Source organism: Pristiophorus japonicus, chromosome 2 (genome assembly GCF_044704955.1).
Source record: "Pristiophorus japonicus isolate sPriJap1 chromosome 2, sPriJap1.hap1, whole genome shotgun sequence".
NCBI lineage: Eukaryota > Metazoa > Chordata > Chondrichthyes > Pristiophoridae > Pristiophorus > Pristiophorus japonicus.
Window position 1 is genome coordinate 215,159,487 of NC_091978.1, and position 19,089 is coordinate 215,178,575.

General features: G+C 45.5%; 1 protein-coding gene across 3 annotated transcripts in view; it reads left to right on the forward strand.

Annotated features, from left to right (window-relative positions):
- bod1l1 (biorientation of chromosomes in cell division 1-like 1) overlaps nt 1–19,089 on the forward strand; it is an 88,799-nt gene that overhangs the window by 13,723 nt on the left and 55,987 nt on the right. For all 3 annotated transcript variants that reach the window (XM_070870911.1, XM_070870912.1, XM_070870913.1), the window contains exons 3-4: nt 2,588–2,775; nt 6,385–6,942. In XM_070870911.1, the coding sequence (XP_070727012.1) occupies nt 2,588–2,775; nt 6,385–6,942 (746 nt within the window). The remainder of the gene's footprint in view (nt 1–2,587; nt 2,776–6,384; nt 6,943–19,089) is intronic.

Here is a 19,089-nt window from a genome sequence, read left to right on the forward strand (position 1 = left end):
AGCCCCCACAACAAAGTCTGCTCCTTTGCTACTGACTCCATCTGCTTCCCAACCACTGACCCAGGCAGAAATACACTTCACAATCTTGCATCTTGTTCATTTCTGATCAGGACTTCAGATCCCACATTCTATCCTTCACAAAGGTCACTTACTTTTGCCTCTGCCCCAATCTCTACCTTAGCTCCGTCGCTGTTGAAATCCTTACACTGCCCTTGTCACATCCAGACTCAACCACGCCAGTGTTTTCCATTGTGGGACTCCACCCTGCACAAACTCCAATAAATGCAAATCTCTGCTGCACATGTCCTCCTGACAAAATTCTACTTGGTCACCCCTTCAGTAATGTACATTGGCTCTCTGTCCCCAACAAATTAAACTTAAATTATCATTGTCATCTTTAAATACCTTCATGGCTTTGCACCACTGTACCTCTGCAATATTCTCTACACCTACACTTTCTCTGACTTTAGCCATTTGTGCATTCCCCTCTCTCTGCCCCTTTAACTCTCATCTAGGTGGAAAAGCCTTCAGCTACCTGGTGCTACTTTCTGGAATTTCTTCACTAAACCTCTCGCTTCTTCATCTCTCACCCTTTAAAATCCAAAGCTTTTGGTTATGCCTCATAGGGCCCAAGTTTCCACACATGCCTAGAACGGCGCAGTCCCGACCTGGACGCCCATTTTTCGCGCCACAAAGTGCGCCTAAAAAAATCCTCGGTATTCTGCACCTACTTGCAGGTCCTCTGGCCCTCGGCGCAGCCAGCACGAGCTGTGGGGGGGGGGGTGCGGAGCCAGGTCCCTGCGCTGAAAACAGTGCCGGGACCTCTGCACATGCGCGCTACAGTGGGCACGCAAGTGCAGTAGCTCCAGGCGCCGAACTGTGTGGGAGGGGCCCGAAGCACGCAGCCCCTAGCCCTGGCTGAATGGCCTCACTGGGGCTGCGTGAATAAGGCTCCTCCCACGGCCAGCTCCTGCTCCCCCCCCCCCTCTCTCGACCAGACCCGACACTCGCTCCCCCTCCCCCCCTTGCCTCCGGACCAGACCCGACACCCCCCACTGCCTCCGGACCAGACCTGACCCGCTCCCCCCCCACTGCCTCCGGACCAGACCGTTCCCGACTCCCCGACTGGACCCAACCCGCGCTCCCGCCCCCCGACCCGACCCGACTCCCGCTCCCGGACTGGATCCGACCTGACCCCTCCCTTCCCTCTCTCTCCCCCCCTCTCTCTCCCCCCCTCTCTCTCCCCCCCTCTCTCTCCCCCCCTCTCTCTCCCCCCCTCTCTCTCCCCCCTCTCTCTCCCCCCCCTCTCTCTCCCTCCCTCTCTCTCCCTCCCCCCCCCCTCTCTCCCTCCGCCCCCCCTCCCTCTCTCTCCCTCCGCCCCCCCCTCTCTCTCTCTCCGCCCCCCCCTCTCTCTCTCCGCCCCCCCCCCTCTCTCTCTCCGCCCCCCCCTCTCTCTCCGCCCCCCCCTCCCTCTTTCACTCTCCCTCCGCCCCCCCTTCCCTCTTTCACTCTCCCTCCGCCCCCCCTTCCCTCCCTCACTCCCCCCCTCTCCCCCTCTCTCTTCCCCCCCCTCTCTCTCCCACCCCTCTCTCTCCCCCCCTCTCCCTCTCTCTCTCTCCCCCCCCCCGACCCGAACCTCCCCTCCCCTCCCCAACCCAACCCAACGCCACCCACCTGTAAATTTGGTGCTGGGGACGGGCCCTGCCCGAAGTCTCGGGCCGGCCCGTTCAGCCTTCGGTCCCGAAAGGCCTGCCTGAAGCACTTTCACACAGGTAGGAAGATGGTTTATTTAATCTTTTCTTTGCTTATAAATGTTTATTCAGGTTGGATTTATTTGTATAATATTTGTAGAAGTATAAATAAGGATTTATTATAGAATTTAATGACTTCCCTTCCCCCCCCCCCCCCCAACCTCGTTCTGGACGCCTAATTTGTAACCTGCGCCTGATTTTTTAATGTGTAGAACAGGTTTTTTCAGTTCTACAAAAATCTTCACTTGCTCCATTCTACTTTAGTTTGGAGTACGTTTTCACTGTGGAAACTTTGAAATCAGGCGTCAGTGGCCGGACACGACCCCTTTTGAAGAAAAAATTCTGTTCCAAAGTAGAACTGTTCTACCTGACTAGAACTGCAAAAAAAAATGTGGAGAATTGCAATTTCTAAGATAGTCCGTTCTCCACCAGTTGCTCCTAAAAATCAGGCGCAAATCATGTGGAAACTTGGGCCCTTAATCTCTATCTTCCTTATGCCTCTATCTATAAAAGTACTGTGGGACTTTATATTAAAAGCACTATATAAATGCCCGTTGACATAATAGTGCTGCTATTTGCTTAAAATTTCACAATGCAGACTGGGGACTATAGTAATCCATAAAGCAAATTTAAGCATAGAAGTGTATGTCATGCGTTGCTAGTGCTTAATGAGAACAGATATATTGTGATATTTTTGTTTCATATCCTTTAGCAACCACGTGTTTAGAACAATTAAATACTCTTCAATTTATTAAAACAAGAAATGTGAATACAGTGAATATTCTAATAAAATATATAACATGTACTGTAGGAAATTACCTTTGATGTATTTGCAGATCGGGTATGCTGGAGGTAGGTGTTGACAGGATCATTTCTCAGGTTGTGGATCCAAAGATTAATCATATATTCCGGCCTCAGGTTGAGAAAGCCGTTCATGAGTTTTTAGCAACTTTGGATCGGAAAGAAGAGCCTGCCGCTGTGAGCTGTGTACAAAACTCTGAGAAACAAGAGCCAACAACTACAGGTACTATCTAAAATACTATTCTGATTAGTTCTTTATGTTCTGTTTATCTGAAAGGTATATTTAAAAAAGCTCTGATATCTAGTTTAAAAAATAACAAAGGATTGATTGTAGGTTATTACTTTAGTTTTAAAAAAAACACGTGCTATATTATTGTCTATCATTTTGATGCAGTGTTACTGATAGTGAGTTGAGACTTAAGGATTTAGTATAAGCTATTACAAGTGGATGAAAAATGAATTCTAAAAGCTGCAAATTATAGAAAAAAGGCCAATCCATTATATTTCTGATAATCAGTGGTTGTATAATGTCATAAAGACAAACCTATACCAACTTTTGAGCAAAGTGCTTTAATGATTAGTTTGGACCTCCATTACTTGTATTTGTGTACGAAACCAATCGTACCTCATTTGCAGCACTTTACAAAGATTGCATTGTCCAATTGGAGGAATTCAGCGTCCTGTGCATGAGCATTGCTACAGTCTTGGTCTAATTACAGACAGTTTGCTTCCATTTTTGAGTCAGAAAGACCGATTAGCCCAAATTTTGCGTAAAAATAATGGTGAGATTATTGCTGCTCGCCAAGAATAAATTGGAAAGCAGTTTCCGGCAACCGCACGGGCAGTTAAACGCGAAATTCAGGAAGTTACTGTCGAGTTGTCCTGCTTCTCCAGAAGCTTTGCTATAACTATCTCGCTGGCAGGCTCCGTTTTCAAATACATGGATGGACATGAAATTGGGGTACTTCGGTGATAGATACCCACTAAACACGGCAAAAAAAGTTAGGGCTTGTCCATTCGAGTGTGCGTGAATTTTTAATGCCGTGATAAGTCTTAATTACTGCCAAACACTTTCTCACACTGAAAATTAACTTTTACAAGTGTTAAGTCTCATTCCTTCAGATTCTAATTGGAGTTTAAAAATAAAATGATTTTTTTTAACTTTTGCTTTGTCTTTTTTATCTCTCTCTCTCAATCCCTTCTTCCATTCCCTCCCTTTATTTTGCTTTCTTTACATGGTTTAGCATTGAAATAACTATTCTAACTTGCACTTCCTGGTTCAGACTGCGCATTTCAGTAACATAGAAACATAGAAAATAGGTGCAGGAGTAGGCCATTCGGCCCTTCGAGCCTGCACCGCCATTCATGGCTGATCATTCCCTCAGTACCCCTTTCCTGCTTTCTCTCCTTGATCCCCTTAGCCGTAAGGGCCATATCTAACTCCCTCTTGAATATATCCAATGAACTGGCATCAACAACTCTCTGTGGCAGGGAATTCCACAGGTTAACAACTCTCTGAGTGAAGAAGTTTCTCCTCATTCTCAGTCCGAAACGGCCTACCCCTTATCCTAAGACTATGTCCCCTGGTTTTGGACTTCCCCAACATCGGGAACATTCTTCCCGCATCTAACCTGTCCAGTCCCGTCAGAATCTTGTACGTTTCTATGAGATCCCCTCTCATCCTTCTAAACTCCAGTGAATAAAGGCCCAGTTGATCCAGTCTCTCCTCATATGACAGTCCAGCCATCCCTGGAATCAGTCTGGTGAACCTTCGCTGCACTACCTCAATAGCAAGAAAGTCCTTCCTCAGGTTAGGAGACCAAAACTGTACACAATATTCCAGGTGAGGCCTCACTAAGGCCCTGTACAACTGCAGTAAGACCTCCCTGCTCCTATACTCAAATCCCCTAGCTATGAAGGCCAACATACCATTTGCCTTCTTCGCCGCCTGCTGTACCTGCATGCCCACTTTCAATGACTGATGAACCATGACACCCAGGTCTCGTTGCACCTCCCCTTTTCCTAATCTGCCGCCATTCAGATAATATTCTGCCTTCGTGTTTTTGCCCCCAAAATGGATAACTCACATTTATCCACATTATACTGCATCTGCCATGCATTTGCCCACTCATCTAACCTGTCCAAGTCACCCTGCAGCCTCTTAGCGTCCTCCTCACAGCTCACACCGCCACCCAGTTTAGTGTCATCAGCAAACTTGGAGATATTACACTCAATTCCTTCATCTAAATCGTTAATGTATATTCTAAAGAGCTGGGGTCCCAGCACTGAGCCCTGCGGCACTCCACTAATCACTGCCTGCCATTCTGAAAAGGACCCCTTTATCCCGACTCTCTGCTTCCTGTCTGCCAACCAGTTCTCGATCCACGTCAGTACATTACCCCCAATACCATGCGCTTTGATTTTACACACCAATCTCTTGTGCAGGACCTTGTCAAAAGCCTTTTGAAAGTCCAAATACACCACATCCACTGGTTCTCCCTTGTCCACTCTACTAGTTACATCCTCAAAAAAAAATTCTAGCAGATTCGTCAAGTATGATTTCCCTTTCATAAATCCATGCTGACTTGGTCTGATCCTGTCACTGCTTTCCAAGAGCGCTGCTATTTCATCCTTAATGATTGATTCCAACATTTTCCCCACTACTGATGTCAGGCTAACCGGTCTATAATTACCCGTTTTCTCTCTCCCTCCTTTTTAAAAAAAAAATGGTGTTACATTAGCTACCCTGAAGTCCATAGGAACTGATCCAGAGTTGATAGACTGTTGGAAAATGATTACCAATGCATCCACTATTTCTAGGGCCACTTCCTTAAGTACTCTGGGATGTTGACTATCAGGCCCCGGGGATTTATCGGCCTTCAATCCCATCAATTTCCCTCACATAATTTCCCGCCTAATAAGGATATCCTTCAGTTCCTCCTTCTCACTCGACCCTCTGTCCCCAAGTACATTCGGAAGGTTATTTGTGTCTACCTTCGTGAAGACAGAACCGAAGTACTTGTTCAATTGGTCTGCCATTTCTTTGTTCCCCATTATAAATTCACCTGAATCCGATTGCAAGGGACCTACGTTTGTCTTCACTAATCTTTTTCTCTTCAACCAGACTCCCTTCCTTCAACGACTGTCTGTCCCACCTGTGACAGAGTCTGTAATTCCCGTATTGAACTGTACAGTCACCTGAGAACTCACTTTTAGAGTGGATTCTTTAATCTGATTGATTAATGAGATACACAGTTGCTTGTCCTGTTCATACCGGTCGGTCCCAGATCTGTAGCGGGTGCCTGCTGTTGTGGATTTCTAATAACCGCAAGTTCTGGTGTAAAAGCCCATAAAGTCTGTGTAAGCCACTGACCACAAAATCCGAGTCATTGTAATGCACAGTTACCCATCTACCTTTCTAGGCAGGGAATACAATTAGAAATTTTTAACAGGGTATTAAATGGTTAACAACTTATACTCGCTATGTCCTTTGGTCAGTCTGCTATCTTGACACACCGAGCACAGTGTCAGCACTATATATCGGACTGTTTGACAAACTTTTTTCTGTGTTTTTGCAGCTTTCAGAATTTTTGCTTGGACTGTGGTAGAAAATATTTCTTTATTGTTGCTGAAACTCTGAAGACTGTAATGGAGAGACGCCCCCATAGTGTGATCAAGTTTGTGCAGTATACAAGCCTAAATGCTGTATTTCCAGTCACCGCATTATGTATAATGCACTATATTCCTAATTGTTAAAATGATTTGCATGGGACAGTAATACATAGTTCATTTTCAATACCATTACTTTACACTTTATGTTTTCAACTTGCAGGCGTTTCATCTAGTGGTCCAAGTACAAGCAAAGCAAATGATGCTCTTTCTATCCTGGACACAATAACCTCTCTTAATCAGGAAGCCAGTGCTGCCAGATCTACAGTAGAGAATTTATCTAGTAAAAATGGTGAGAAGAGCTCCAAGAAAAACCTTATTTCAGAAATCAGCAAGTCTCAACAAAGTTTTGATCTCGGAATGGAGAAAGACCATACTATCGAAGAAACAGAAAAACTTGTATTAGAAACCAAAATGGATGATGGAAAGTTTTATTCTAAGCTAGAAGGGTCAATTAATGCCTTAATACCTGTGAAGGATTTTGAGGAAAAGGATGAAAAAACTGAGAATCTAGAGGAAAGTGTTGAAGATATGAATGGAAAAAAGGACAAAATTGATGAGAAAAAAATGGATAAGAAAGATGTAGTTCTATTAAGAAGAGATGAACACGTTGGACTTTCAAAGGAGGAGAGAAGAGGAAAGAGAAAAGAATATGATTCTGTAAAATACATCACTGCGGCTCTAGCCATAAAACAAACAGCCAAGGAAAACTTAAAGAAAGGTACTGAGAATGCTTTGCTGTTCTGGTTTTCAGTAAGCAGACATTTTTATAACTGGATTGTGATACATGTGCATAGAGATATAGTAGCTAATCAGTAAAATACCAGTGAAGTGTCTGAACTAAATCATGCTGATAAAATACAAGGGGGCAACAAAATGCAAAGCTTATTTTTCATCAGTAGAGTTTTCTAGAATATGTTTGAGTTGATGTGTACAGAAAATGTTTTATTTATTGTCAATGTCACATAGTAATCATTCTGTGCATATCCTTTAGCCTGCTTAAATATTTAAGTGAGTCTTTTTCCTTTTTAAATTTAACATGGAACTCTGCACTGCTAAAATGTGTCACAAAAATTCCTTTTTCCTTGTAGCATAATATAACTTTAATAAGTGCTGCAAGCACAATTGTTAATTATTGACTTCTATGTTGATGGTAAGTGGCGATAAACCTGCACCAATTATTTTTAAAATAAGTGCCACACAGACAGAGAAATTTAAGTTGTATACATGTAACAGGCGGTGCAGCAGGTGGTGAAGAAGGCAAATGGCATGTTGGCCTTCATAGCTAGGGGATTTGAGTATATGAGCAGGAAGATCTTACTGCAGTTGTACAGGGCCTTGGTGAGGCATCACCTGGAATATTGTGTTCAGTTTTGGTCTCCTAATCTGAGGAAGGACGTTCTTGCTATTGAGGGAGTGCAGCAAAGGTTCACCAGACTGATTCCCAGGATGGCAGGACTGACATATGAGGAGAGAGTGGATCGACTGGGCCTCTATTCACTGGAGTTCAGAAGAATGAGAGGGGATCTCATAGAAACACATAAAATTCTGACGGGACTGGACAGGTTAGATGCAGGAAGAATGTTCCCGATGTTGGGGAAGCCCAGAACCAGGGGACACAGTCTAAGGATAAGGGGTAAGCCATTTAGGACCGAGATGAAGAGAAACTTCTTCACTCAGAGAGTTGTTAACCTGTGGAATTCTCTACCGCAGAGGGTTGTTGATGCCAGTTCATTAGATATGTTCAAAAGGGAGTTAGATACGGCCCTTACAGCTAAAAGGATCAAGGGGTATGGAGAGAAAGCAGGAAGGGGGTACTGAGGTGAATGATTAGCCATGATCTTATTGAATGGTGGTGCAGGCTCAAAGGGCCGAATGGCCTACTCCTGCACCTATTTTCTATATTTCTATGTAACAACACAAAGTATTATGAATACAATTGGTGAGCTCGAGTCACAAATTGAACTAACTGAAAAAAATTTAATGAACTCTGGAAAAGACACTGGACCCTGATGATATCCATAAAATACTGAGGAATGTCATAGAACACTGAGGAAAGTTAGAGTGGAAATGGGGACTCTGACCATAATCTTTCAAGCATCGTTTGATGTGAACATTGTGCCAGATAACTGGAGGGTTGCCATTGTAACACCTCTGTTCATGAGTTAGTTCAGGGCAGCTGACATGGATTTGTGAAATGCAAGTTGTGACATATTTAATGGAGTTCTTTGAGCAAATAACAATCTATTAATAAAGGAATTGCAGTGGCTGTCATGTATATGGATTTTTAAAGGGCTTTTGATGGTGTCGAATATGAAGCTTGTTGATTAAAGATTAAGCCGCACAGTATTAAAAGGAGTGTGACAGCAGCCTGGATAGGAAGTTGGTTAAAGGACAGAAAACAGACTAGTGATTAATGGATGTTTTTCAGGCTGGAGATGTAAAGGTGATGTACCCCAGTCGTCAATGTTGGAATAATTTCTCTTGTATATAAATGATCTGGACTTTGGTATAGGGGCACAAGATTAAAATTTGCAGGTAGGTGTGGTTAACTGTAAAGTGGACTTGAGGAGGACATCGGCAGGTAAGCATGGGTAGAGCATGAGGACAAATTGATAAAGCTCATGTTTTTGAAAACAAAATGCATTAGAGGCTGCAGAAGAGATTCACTAAAATTATACCGGGGTCAAGAGGTTTTATTAATGAGGGGAGACTAGAGAAACAAAGAAGGTTAAAATGAGATCTTAGAGGTGTTCAAAGTTGGAGGGGTTTTGATGAGGTAAATTAGAAGTATTTCGAATGGTCAGAACTATTTCAGATCATCAAAAGAATGAAGGGTGCAATTAGGATTTTGTTTCACAGGATTGTTGGACATGGAATGCCATGGCAAAAACTGGTGAAAGCAGAATCCATTATAACTTAAAAGGGAAATGGATGAATATTTTGGGAATAGGGCGAAGTAGACAGCTCTTTGAGAGCCATCACTAGCATTGTGGGCTGAATGGCCACTTTCTGTAAAAAAAAAATATATTTTTACTGACTGCCAATTTTAACAAAACAACATATCAGAACTTTTTGCATAATTTCAATTCAAATTAAGAGCAGATTATTCAGATATTTATAATCTGTTATATTTACAATTAACTTCTAAAGCTAAATAAGCTTTAATTTGGTTCCTCTAACCATGATTGCATGTTTTTAATTCATAACTTATTTTCTTAGTTCAGTCAAATTATGCCACTGAACCCGTCATTTGAATATAGTTTTATTCCCCGAAGTTGCTTTGCCATTATTGTTTAATTACTGTAATTTAGAATCTTAGACTTTTACAGTAAATAAACAAACCATTCAGCACATTGTGCAGGTGTTTTTCTCGGCACAACACAGCTAGTCTAATCCCACTCTCCCTGTCCTGTTTAATATGCCTCTTTCTGAAGCAATTATCTAAATCCCTTTTAAAATGTATGGGTTCTGCTTCAACAATAGTTAGTGGCAGAGAATTCTATATTCCAAACAACCTCGGTGATGAAATCTTTTCTATCTTTCCCTTTAATCCTTTTTGGGATAAACTTAATATTGCCTGCTTTTGCTACTGTCTCTCCAACTAGTGAAATAATCTCTACGTGTTTTATCTAACCATTTATAATTTTGCAGAACCTCTATCCGGTCACTTCTTAACTTTCACAGCTTTAATCAAAATAAGGCCATAAACCTTTGAGGTTTCTTTTCATAACTTTAACCTCTCATCGCCTAGTGAATCTAACATTGCTCACATCTTTCCGGTGCGAGAGATTTCCTTTTACACGTCTCTTTCCAACCATATCCAATCCATGTGGTCATGTTCCTCTTAATTCCATGTGCTTTTATCTTTGCCACAAGTCTTTCATGGCGCGGCCCTGGACAATGTGGACCACTTTCCATATCTCGCGAGCCTCCTAACAACAAGAGCAGGCATTGACGACGAGATCCAACACCGCCTCCAGTGCAGCCTTCGGCTGCTTGAGGAAAAGTGTGTTTGAAGACCAGACCCTCAAAACTGCCATGATCTACAGGGCTGTAGTAATACCCGCCTTCCTGTATGGCTCATAGACGTGGACCTTGTACAGTAGACACCAAGTCGTTGGAGAAATACCACCAACGATGTCTCCGCAAGATCCTACAAATCCCCAGGGGAAAACAGGCGCACCAACATTAGCGTCCTCGACTAGGCCAACATACCAGCATTGAAGCACTGACCACACTTGATCAGCTCTGTTGGGCAGGCCACATTGTTCGCATGCCAGAAATGAGATTCACAAAGCAAGTGCTCTACTCGGAACTCCTTCACGGCAAACGAGCTAAGGAGGGCAGCGGTAGCGTAACAAGGACACCCTCAATGCTTCCCTGATAAAGTGCGACATTCCCACTGACACCTGGTAGTCCCTGGCCAAAGTCCGCCCAAAGTGGAGGAAGTGTGTCCGGGATGGCGCTGAGCACCTCGAATCTCATCGCCGAGAGCATGCTGAAATCAAGCGCAGGCAGCGGAAAGAGCGTGCGGTAAACCAGTCCCACCCACCCCTTCTCTCAATGACTGTCCCACCTGTGACAGGGACTGTGGCTCTCATATTGGACTGTTCACCACCAAAGAACTCATTTTAAAAGTGGAAGCAAGTCTTCCTCGATTCCAAGGGACTGCCTATGATGATGTTGATGATGTTCCTCTTAATTCCATGTGCTCTTATCTTTGCCACAAGTCTTTCATGTGATAACTTGTTAAATAGTTTTTAAATATCCTTACTATTGTGTTCCTAACACAGATGAGGCTGCACACAGGGAGGTTAAAGTAACAGTGACCTCAGTCTTTATTGAGACACTCCAGAGTGAGGAACAGGCCTTGGGGGCCAGCTTATATACAGTGCTCCTAAGGGATGCTGGGATCCCTTGGGACTTCAGTGGATGAGCTCCCTGGTGGCAGAATATGGGAGTGCATGCTTTACAGATACACAACATCTCTCCCCCACCCCCCCACCCCCAAGTCAAAGTGAAAACTGTTTACAAGGTGAGGCGATCGGGGGCCTTTCTTTCCCTGGTGGACCGCCTCGGTACAAATGTCTGTTCTGGTGTGTTGGCTGTGCCCTCGCTGGGCTGGCGTGCTGTTGGCCCTGCAGGGCTGCGAGGTGAGCCTGGCCTTGCTGGGCTGTTGGGCGTGATGGGTTCGATTTCCTGGTCCGGCATGGTGTCATTGATCCTTTGGGTGTGTGTTGTGGGCTCGAATAAGGTGTTGTCTGCTGTGGGTTGTTCAGGGTAGTCTGTGAACCGCAGCCTCGTTTGGTCCAGGTGCTTTCTACAAATTTGTCCATTGTCTAGTTTGACTACAAACACCCTATTCCCTTCTTTAGCTATCATCGTGCCTGCGATCCACTTGGGACCATGTCCATAGTTTAGCACATACACAGGGTCATTCAGATCACTTTCCTGTGACACAGTGGAGCAACCATCGTTTACATTTTGTTGCTGCCGTCTGTTCTCTACTGATCATGCAGGTTGGGGTGAACCAGCGTGAGTCTGGTTTTAAGTGTCCTTTTCATGAGTAGCTCAGCCGGGGGCACCCCTGTGAGCGAGTGGGGTCTCGTGCGGTCGCTGAGCAGTACTCGGGACAGGCGGGTTTGGAGTGAGCTTTCTGTGACTCGTTTAAGGCTCTGTTTGATGGTTTGTTCTGCCCGCTCTGCCTACCCATTGGAGGCTGGTTTAAACGGGGCCGAAGTGACATGTTTGATCCCATTGCGAGTCATGAATTCTTTAAATTCGGCACTGGTGAAACATGGCCCGTTGTCACCGACCAGTATGTCAGGCAGGCCGTGGGTGGAAAACATGGCCCTCAGGCTTTCAATGGTGGCGGTGCTTCCTGACATTATTTCACATTCAATCCATTTTGAAAAAGCATCCACCACCACCAGGAACATTTTACCGAGAAACGGGCCTTCATAGTCGACATGGATCCTCGACCATGGTCTGGAGGGGGAGGGCCAGGACCACAAACTTAGTGGTGCCTCTCTGGGCGCGTTGCTCAACTGAGCACATATGCTGCATTGTCGTACACAGGACCCTTAAGTCAGAGTCGATACTGGGCCACCACACGTGTGATCTGGCTATCTCTTTCACCATTACTATACCCGGGTGTGTGTTGTGGAGATCCGAGATGAATGTCTCCCTGCCCTTTTTTGGTAGCACTACGCGGTTACCTCACAACAGGCAGTCTGCCTGAATGGACAGCTCGTCCTTTCGCCGCTGGAACGGCTTGATTGGCTCTTGCATTTCAACGGGGATGCTGGCTCAGCTCCCATGCAGTACAGATTTTTACTAGGGACAGCAGAGGATCTTGGCTGGTCCAAGTCTTAATCTGGCGGGACGTGACAGGTGATTTATAATTTTCAAATGCTTTCATGACCATCAACAAGTCTGCGGGCTGCGCCACCATCAACAAGTTTGCAGGCTGCGCCATTTCCACCCCTGTGGTGGGAAATGGTAGCCGACTGAGAGTATCCGCACAGTTCTCGGTGCCTGGCCTGTGGCGGATGGTATAGTTATATGCTGATAGCGCGAGTGCCCACCTTTGTATGCGGGCTGAGGCATTAGTATTTATCCCCTTGTTTTCAGCGAACGGGAATGTGAGGGGCTTGTGATCGGTTTCCAGCTCAAACTTGAGGCCAAACAGGTACTGACGCATTTTCTTTACCCCAAACACACACGCTAATGCCTCTTTCTCAATCATGCTGTAGGCCCTCTCGGCCTTAGACAAGCTCCTGGAAGCATAGGCGACAGATTGCAACTTCCCCACAACGTTAGCTTGTTGTAATACCCACCCGACTCCGTACGACGACATGTCACATGCTAGCACAAGTCTTTTACACGGGTTATACAATACAAGCAGCTTGTTGGAGCATAAAATGTTTCTGGCTTTCTCAAAAGCAATGACTTGTTTTTTTTTCCCCATACCTAGTTCTCACCTTTGCGCAATAACACATGTAGTGGCTCTAAAAGGGAGCTTAACCCTGGTAGGAAGTTACCAAAATAGTTGAGTCCCAGGAACGACCGCAGCTCCATGACGTTCTGTGGCCTGGGCACGTCCCTGAAAGCCTCTGTCTTGGCGTCTGTGGGCCGAATGCCGTCCGTCGCGATCTTGCTCCCCAAAAACTCCACTTCTGTTGCCATGAATACGCATTTCGACCTCTTCAGCCGCAGCCCTACGCGATCCAGTCGCTGGAGGACCTCGACCCAAGACCAATATGTCGTCCTGAAAGATCACCGTGTGTGGTACCGACTTGAGTAGGCTCTCCATGTTTCTCTGGAAGATCGCTGCAGCCGACCGAATTCCACACTGGCATCTGTTGTAGATGAACATTCCCTTGTGCGTGTTGATGCAGGTGAGGCCCTTTGAAGACTCCTCCAGCTCCTGCGTCATGTAGGCCGAAGTCAGGTCGAGCTTGGTGAATATCTTGCCTCCTGTCAGCATCGCAAATAGGTCATCTGCCTTAGGAAGCGGGTATTGGTCATGTAGCGAGAAACGATTAATAGTTACTTTATAATCGCCACAAATCCTGACCGTGCCATCACTTTTGAGTACTGGAACAATCAGGCTGGCCCACTCGCTGAATTCCACTGGGGAGATGATGCCGTCACGTTGCAGCCTGTCCAGCTCGATTTCCACTCTCTTCCCTCATCATGTGAGACCGCTCGCGCCTTGTGGTGAATGGGTCTTGCCTCTGGGATCACACCTTCGCCCCGGAAAAGTTTCCAATGCCTGGCTCAAAAAGGGAAGGAAATTTGTTAAGCACCTGGGTACATGAGGCCTCATCAACATGTGACAGCTGGGATAGCTGCCCAGCCAGCTCCTTCCAAGTACTGTGGGGCCATCGCCCAGGACAATCCAGAGCGGCAGTTCGTGCACTGTGCCCTCGTAGGTGACCTTGACCATGGCGCTGCCCAGGACAGTGATAAGTTCTTTGGTGTACGTTCTTAGTCTCATGTGGATGGGGCTCAGGGCTGGTCTGAATGCATTGTTGCACCACAGTCTCTCAAACATCTTTTTGCTCATGATGGATTGGCTAGCGCCAGTGTCCAGTTCAATGGCTATGGGTAAGCCATTCAATTTTACGTTTAGCTTTATAGGTGGACATTTCGTCGGAAATGTGTGCACCCTGTGTACTTCAGCATCTGCCTCCTCTCTCTGAGGCTCGAAATTGCTTTGATCCACCATACAGATCTTCCTCTGCCACGTGGTGGTTAACAGGCTTTGCAGAGCTTGCAGCTCATTTGCAAGTTCGTTGGAGGTGCCCCATTGTTCCACAGCTCTTGCAAACATACCCTTTGAAGCGGCATGAATAGGCTGAATGGAAGCCTCCACAATGCCAACAAGATGTGAATTGCCTTGTATTCATCCTTTGTTGGGAACTCTGAGTTATCTGGGTCACCTGAGGCCTGCTGGCAGTTGCAGGCTCGTGGGTTCTGCCCTGTACATTTCTGCTCGCAAACACAGTTCCAGGCAATTTATGAACATTGCTAGCACTTGTGTGCTGAGAGATTTGTTTGGTGTTATCACTGGTGGATATAAACGCCTGTGCTATCGCAATGGCCTTACTGAGGTTCGGTGTCTCTACAGTCAAATGTTTTCGTAGGATGGTCTCGTGGCCAATGCCCAGTATAAAAAAGTCTCTGAGCATTTGCTCCAGGTAGCCATCAAACTCACATTGTCCTGCAAGTCGCCTTAGCTCAGCGACGTAGCTCGCCACTTCCTGACCTTCAGATCGCTGGCACGTGTAGAACCGATACCTCGCCATCAGCACGCTCTCCCTCGGGTTAAGATGCTCCCGAACCAGTGTACACAGCTCCTTATACGACTTATCCGTGGGTTTCACCGGAGCCAGAAGATTCTTCTTGTGGCTGTAGGTCGGTGCCCCGCAGACTGTGAGGAGGACCGCTCTCCTTTTGCAGCGCTTCCTTCTCCGTCCAGCTCGTTGGCTACAAAGTACTGGTCTAGCCGTTCGACATAGGCTTCCGAGTCCTCACCCTCCGAGAACTTCTCCAGGATGCCCACAGTTTGCTGCATCTTTGTGTTGGAATCCCATCCTCGTCGCCAGTTATTGTGTCACTAACACCATTGAGGCTGCACACAGGGAGGTTAAAGTAACAGTGACCTCAGTCTTTAATAAGACACTCCAGAGTGAGGAACAGGCCTTCGGGCCGGCTTATATACAGTGCTCCCAAGGGATGCAGGGATCCCTTGGGACTTCATTGGATGAGCTCCCTGGCGCCAGAACATGGGAGTGCATGCTTTACAGATACGCAACACTTACGAACTACATTCATTGCATTTCTTTTATCGTCTGTTATTTCTTCAAATAATTCTACAAAGCTGGTCAAACTTGACACTGTCCTCTGTGCTGAATGACCTTGAATAACTAATTGTCCTACAATTTCCTGTCTTATTCTTGTGTCTCTTTTTGAGAGGAGTCACATTAGCCGCTCTCCAGTCCCCGAGCACAATTTTCTTTTTGGAAAATTCTAGTTGCAACCTCCATTATTTCTTCCCTTGGGATTCCTGAATGTAGATCCAAGTTCTTGTGATTTGTCTACCTTACATTTGAGTGAATACTTTAGTAGCATCTCTCTATGAACAAGTAATAGTTCTACACCCACCTCTGGCAATTCCACAATCTTGTATCCATTTGCTCTCTGAATTCAGAGGCAATGTGTTTAGTATCTGCCATTCCCTCAGTCTCAACTCATATTGCCTCCATTGTTTGTTTTCAACAACCCTACCTCAATGTTGAATATCCTGTGAATAGCTATTACTTTATAGAATGAATAACGTACTATATTATAACATATTTCATAGTTCAGAACAATAAACTAACTGTTTGCAGCAGTAGTACAGCACATTCTCTACAATCTGTCTCTCTGGAAGGGGTTTTGTTTGATTAATGTTTTTTTCTAAGTCTGTATGAGAAAGATAAAATGGGGAACAAGATAAATATAAAGCCAAAATGTTAACGTGTTCGAAACTAGTGTCGAAGTGAAATGTCACATTGTTAGAGTTTTCTTTGTTATGCTATTTTTACTCCAGATTAATCTACACCCCAGGGTTGGGCAAAATTTGGGCCGTAGGTAGTATCCGGCTCGCCAGTTCATTCTGTCTGGCCCGCTGGAGCTTGAGCTGCACATTTGTCTGAGTCTTGAGAGTACGCCACCCCCACTCCGCCCCCAGCCAGGAGAGCGCTCTCAGGGTTATTGTGGCCTGGGTGCAGGCTACGACCCTCAACTGCGGCAATTTAAAAAAGCTGCTGGGGACGACTGTTATGTCGTCTGCAAATCTGTTTCCCTTTTGTATCTCTAAGCTGGTCTAACATCTGTCTGCGGCGCTCTCCCACTTTTCAAAAAACAGTCAAATCTGCTGCTCCTCGCTGGCTGGTGGGGGCGCTGCTGTGCACGCGCACTGGACACACCTCCTCGATGAGTCATGGCTGTTCATTTTGACGACCCTTCGTTTTACCGAAGAGAGAGACCCCCACTGCGTCTTTCCTCTCCTGGAACTCTCTCCAATCTGAGCCCAGAGCTCGCCCCACGCCCTGAGCCTGGCGCTCTTACAAAGAGATTGGCGCTGCACTTTTCCTCTCTCGGTACCAAGTAGACGGCAGGCAAGTTCTCATCGCCATCTATGACACGGGAGTAGATCGCAGAGCACAACGACGCTAGGTAATGGCAAACATTTGTAGTTCAGGCCTGGTGAAGCCTCAGGGCACAATAAAGAGAACATATCTCGTGTCAGAGGCCCCGCAGACTCGAGCCACATAGAAACATACATAGAAAATAGGTACAGGAGCAGGCCATTCTGCCCTTTGAGCCTGCACCACCATTCAATATGATCATGGCTGATCATGCAACGTCAGTACCCCATTCCTTCATTCTCTCCATACCCCCGATCCCCTTAGCCGTAAGGGCCACATCTAACTCCCTTTTGAATATATCCAACGAACTGGACTCAACAACTTTCTGTGGTAGAGAATTCCACAGGTTCACAATTCTCTGGATGAAAAAGTTTCTCCTCGTCTCGGTGCTAGATGGCTTACCCCTTATCTTTAGACTGTGACCCCTGATTCTGGACTTCCCCAACATCGGGAATATTCTTCCTGCATCTAACCTGTCCAATCCCATCAGAATTTTATATGCTTCTATGAGATCCCCTCTCATTCTTCTAAATTCCAGTGAATATAAGCCTAATCGATCCAGTCTTTCTTCTAATGTCAGTCCTGCCATCCCGGGAATCAGTCTGGTGAGCCTTTGCTGCACTCCCTCAGTAGCAAGAATGTACTTCCTCAGATTAGGAGGAAAAAAATGCGCACAATACTCAAGTTGTGGTCTCAACTGCAGCAAGACGTCTCTGTTTCTGTACTCAAATCCTCTCGCTATGAAGCCAACATGCCATTTGCTTTCTTTACTACCTGCTGCACCTGCATGCCTACTTTCAATTACTGATGTACCATGACAGCCAGGTCTCTTTGCACCTCCCCTTTTACTAATCTCACCATTCAGATAATCTGCCTTCCTGTTTTTGCCACCAAAGTGGATAATCTCACACTTATCCACATTATACTGCATCTGCCATGCATTTGCCCACTCACCCAACCTGTCCAAGTCACCCTGCAGCCTCTTGGCATTCTCCTCACAGCTCACACTGCCACCCAGCTTAGTGTCATCTGCAAACTTGGAGATATTACATTCAATTCCTTCATCTAAATCATTAATGTATATTGTAAATAGATGGGGTCCCAGCACTGAACCTTGCAGTACCCCACTAGTCACTGTCTGCCATTCTGAAAAGGACCCGTTTATTCCCACTCTCTGCTTCCTGTCTGCCAACCAGTTCTCTATCCACGTCAATACATTGCCCTCAATCCCATGTGCCTTAATTTTACACACCAATCTCTTGTGTGGGACCTTATCAAAAGCCTTTTGAAAGTCCAAATACAACACATCCACTGGTTCTCCCTGATCCACTCTACTAGTTACATCCTCAAAAAATTCTAGATTTGTCAAGCATGATTTCCCTTTCATAAGTCCATGCTGACTTGGACCAATTCTGTCACTGCTTTCCAAATGTGCTGCTATTACATCTTTAATGATTGATTCCAGCATTTTCCCCACTATCGATGTCAGGCTAACCAGTCTGTATTTCCCTCTTTTCTCCTTTAAAAAGTGGGGTTACATTAGCTACCCTCCAATCCATAGGAACTGATCCAGAGTCCATGGAATGTTGGAAAACGACCATCAATGCATCTACTATTTCTAGGGCCACTTCCTTAAGTACTCTGGAATGCAGACTGGGGATTTATCGGCCTTCAATCCCATCAATTTACCTAACACCATTTCCTTCTTGCTAGACCCTCAGTCCCCAAGTATTTTCGGGAGGTTATTTGTGTCTTCCTTAGTGAAGACAGAACCAAAGCATTTATTCAATTGGTCTGCCATTTCCTTGTTCCCCATTCTGAATTCACCTGAATCTGAGTGCAAGCGACCTATGTTTGTCTTCACTAATCTTTTTCTCTTCACATATCTATAGAAGCTTTGCAGTCAGTTTTTATGTTCCCTGCAAGCTTTACCCTCATACTCTATTTGCTCCCTCCTAATTAAATCCTTAGTCCTCTTCTGCAGAATTCTAAATTTCTCCCAGTCCTCAGGTTTGCTGCTTTTTCTGGCCAATTTATGTGCCTCTTCCTTGGATTTAGCACTATCCCTAATTTCTCTTGTTAGCCACGGTTGAGCCACCTTCCCCGTTTTATTTTTACGCCAGACAGGGATGTACAATTATTGTAGTTCCTCCATGTAATCTTTA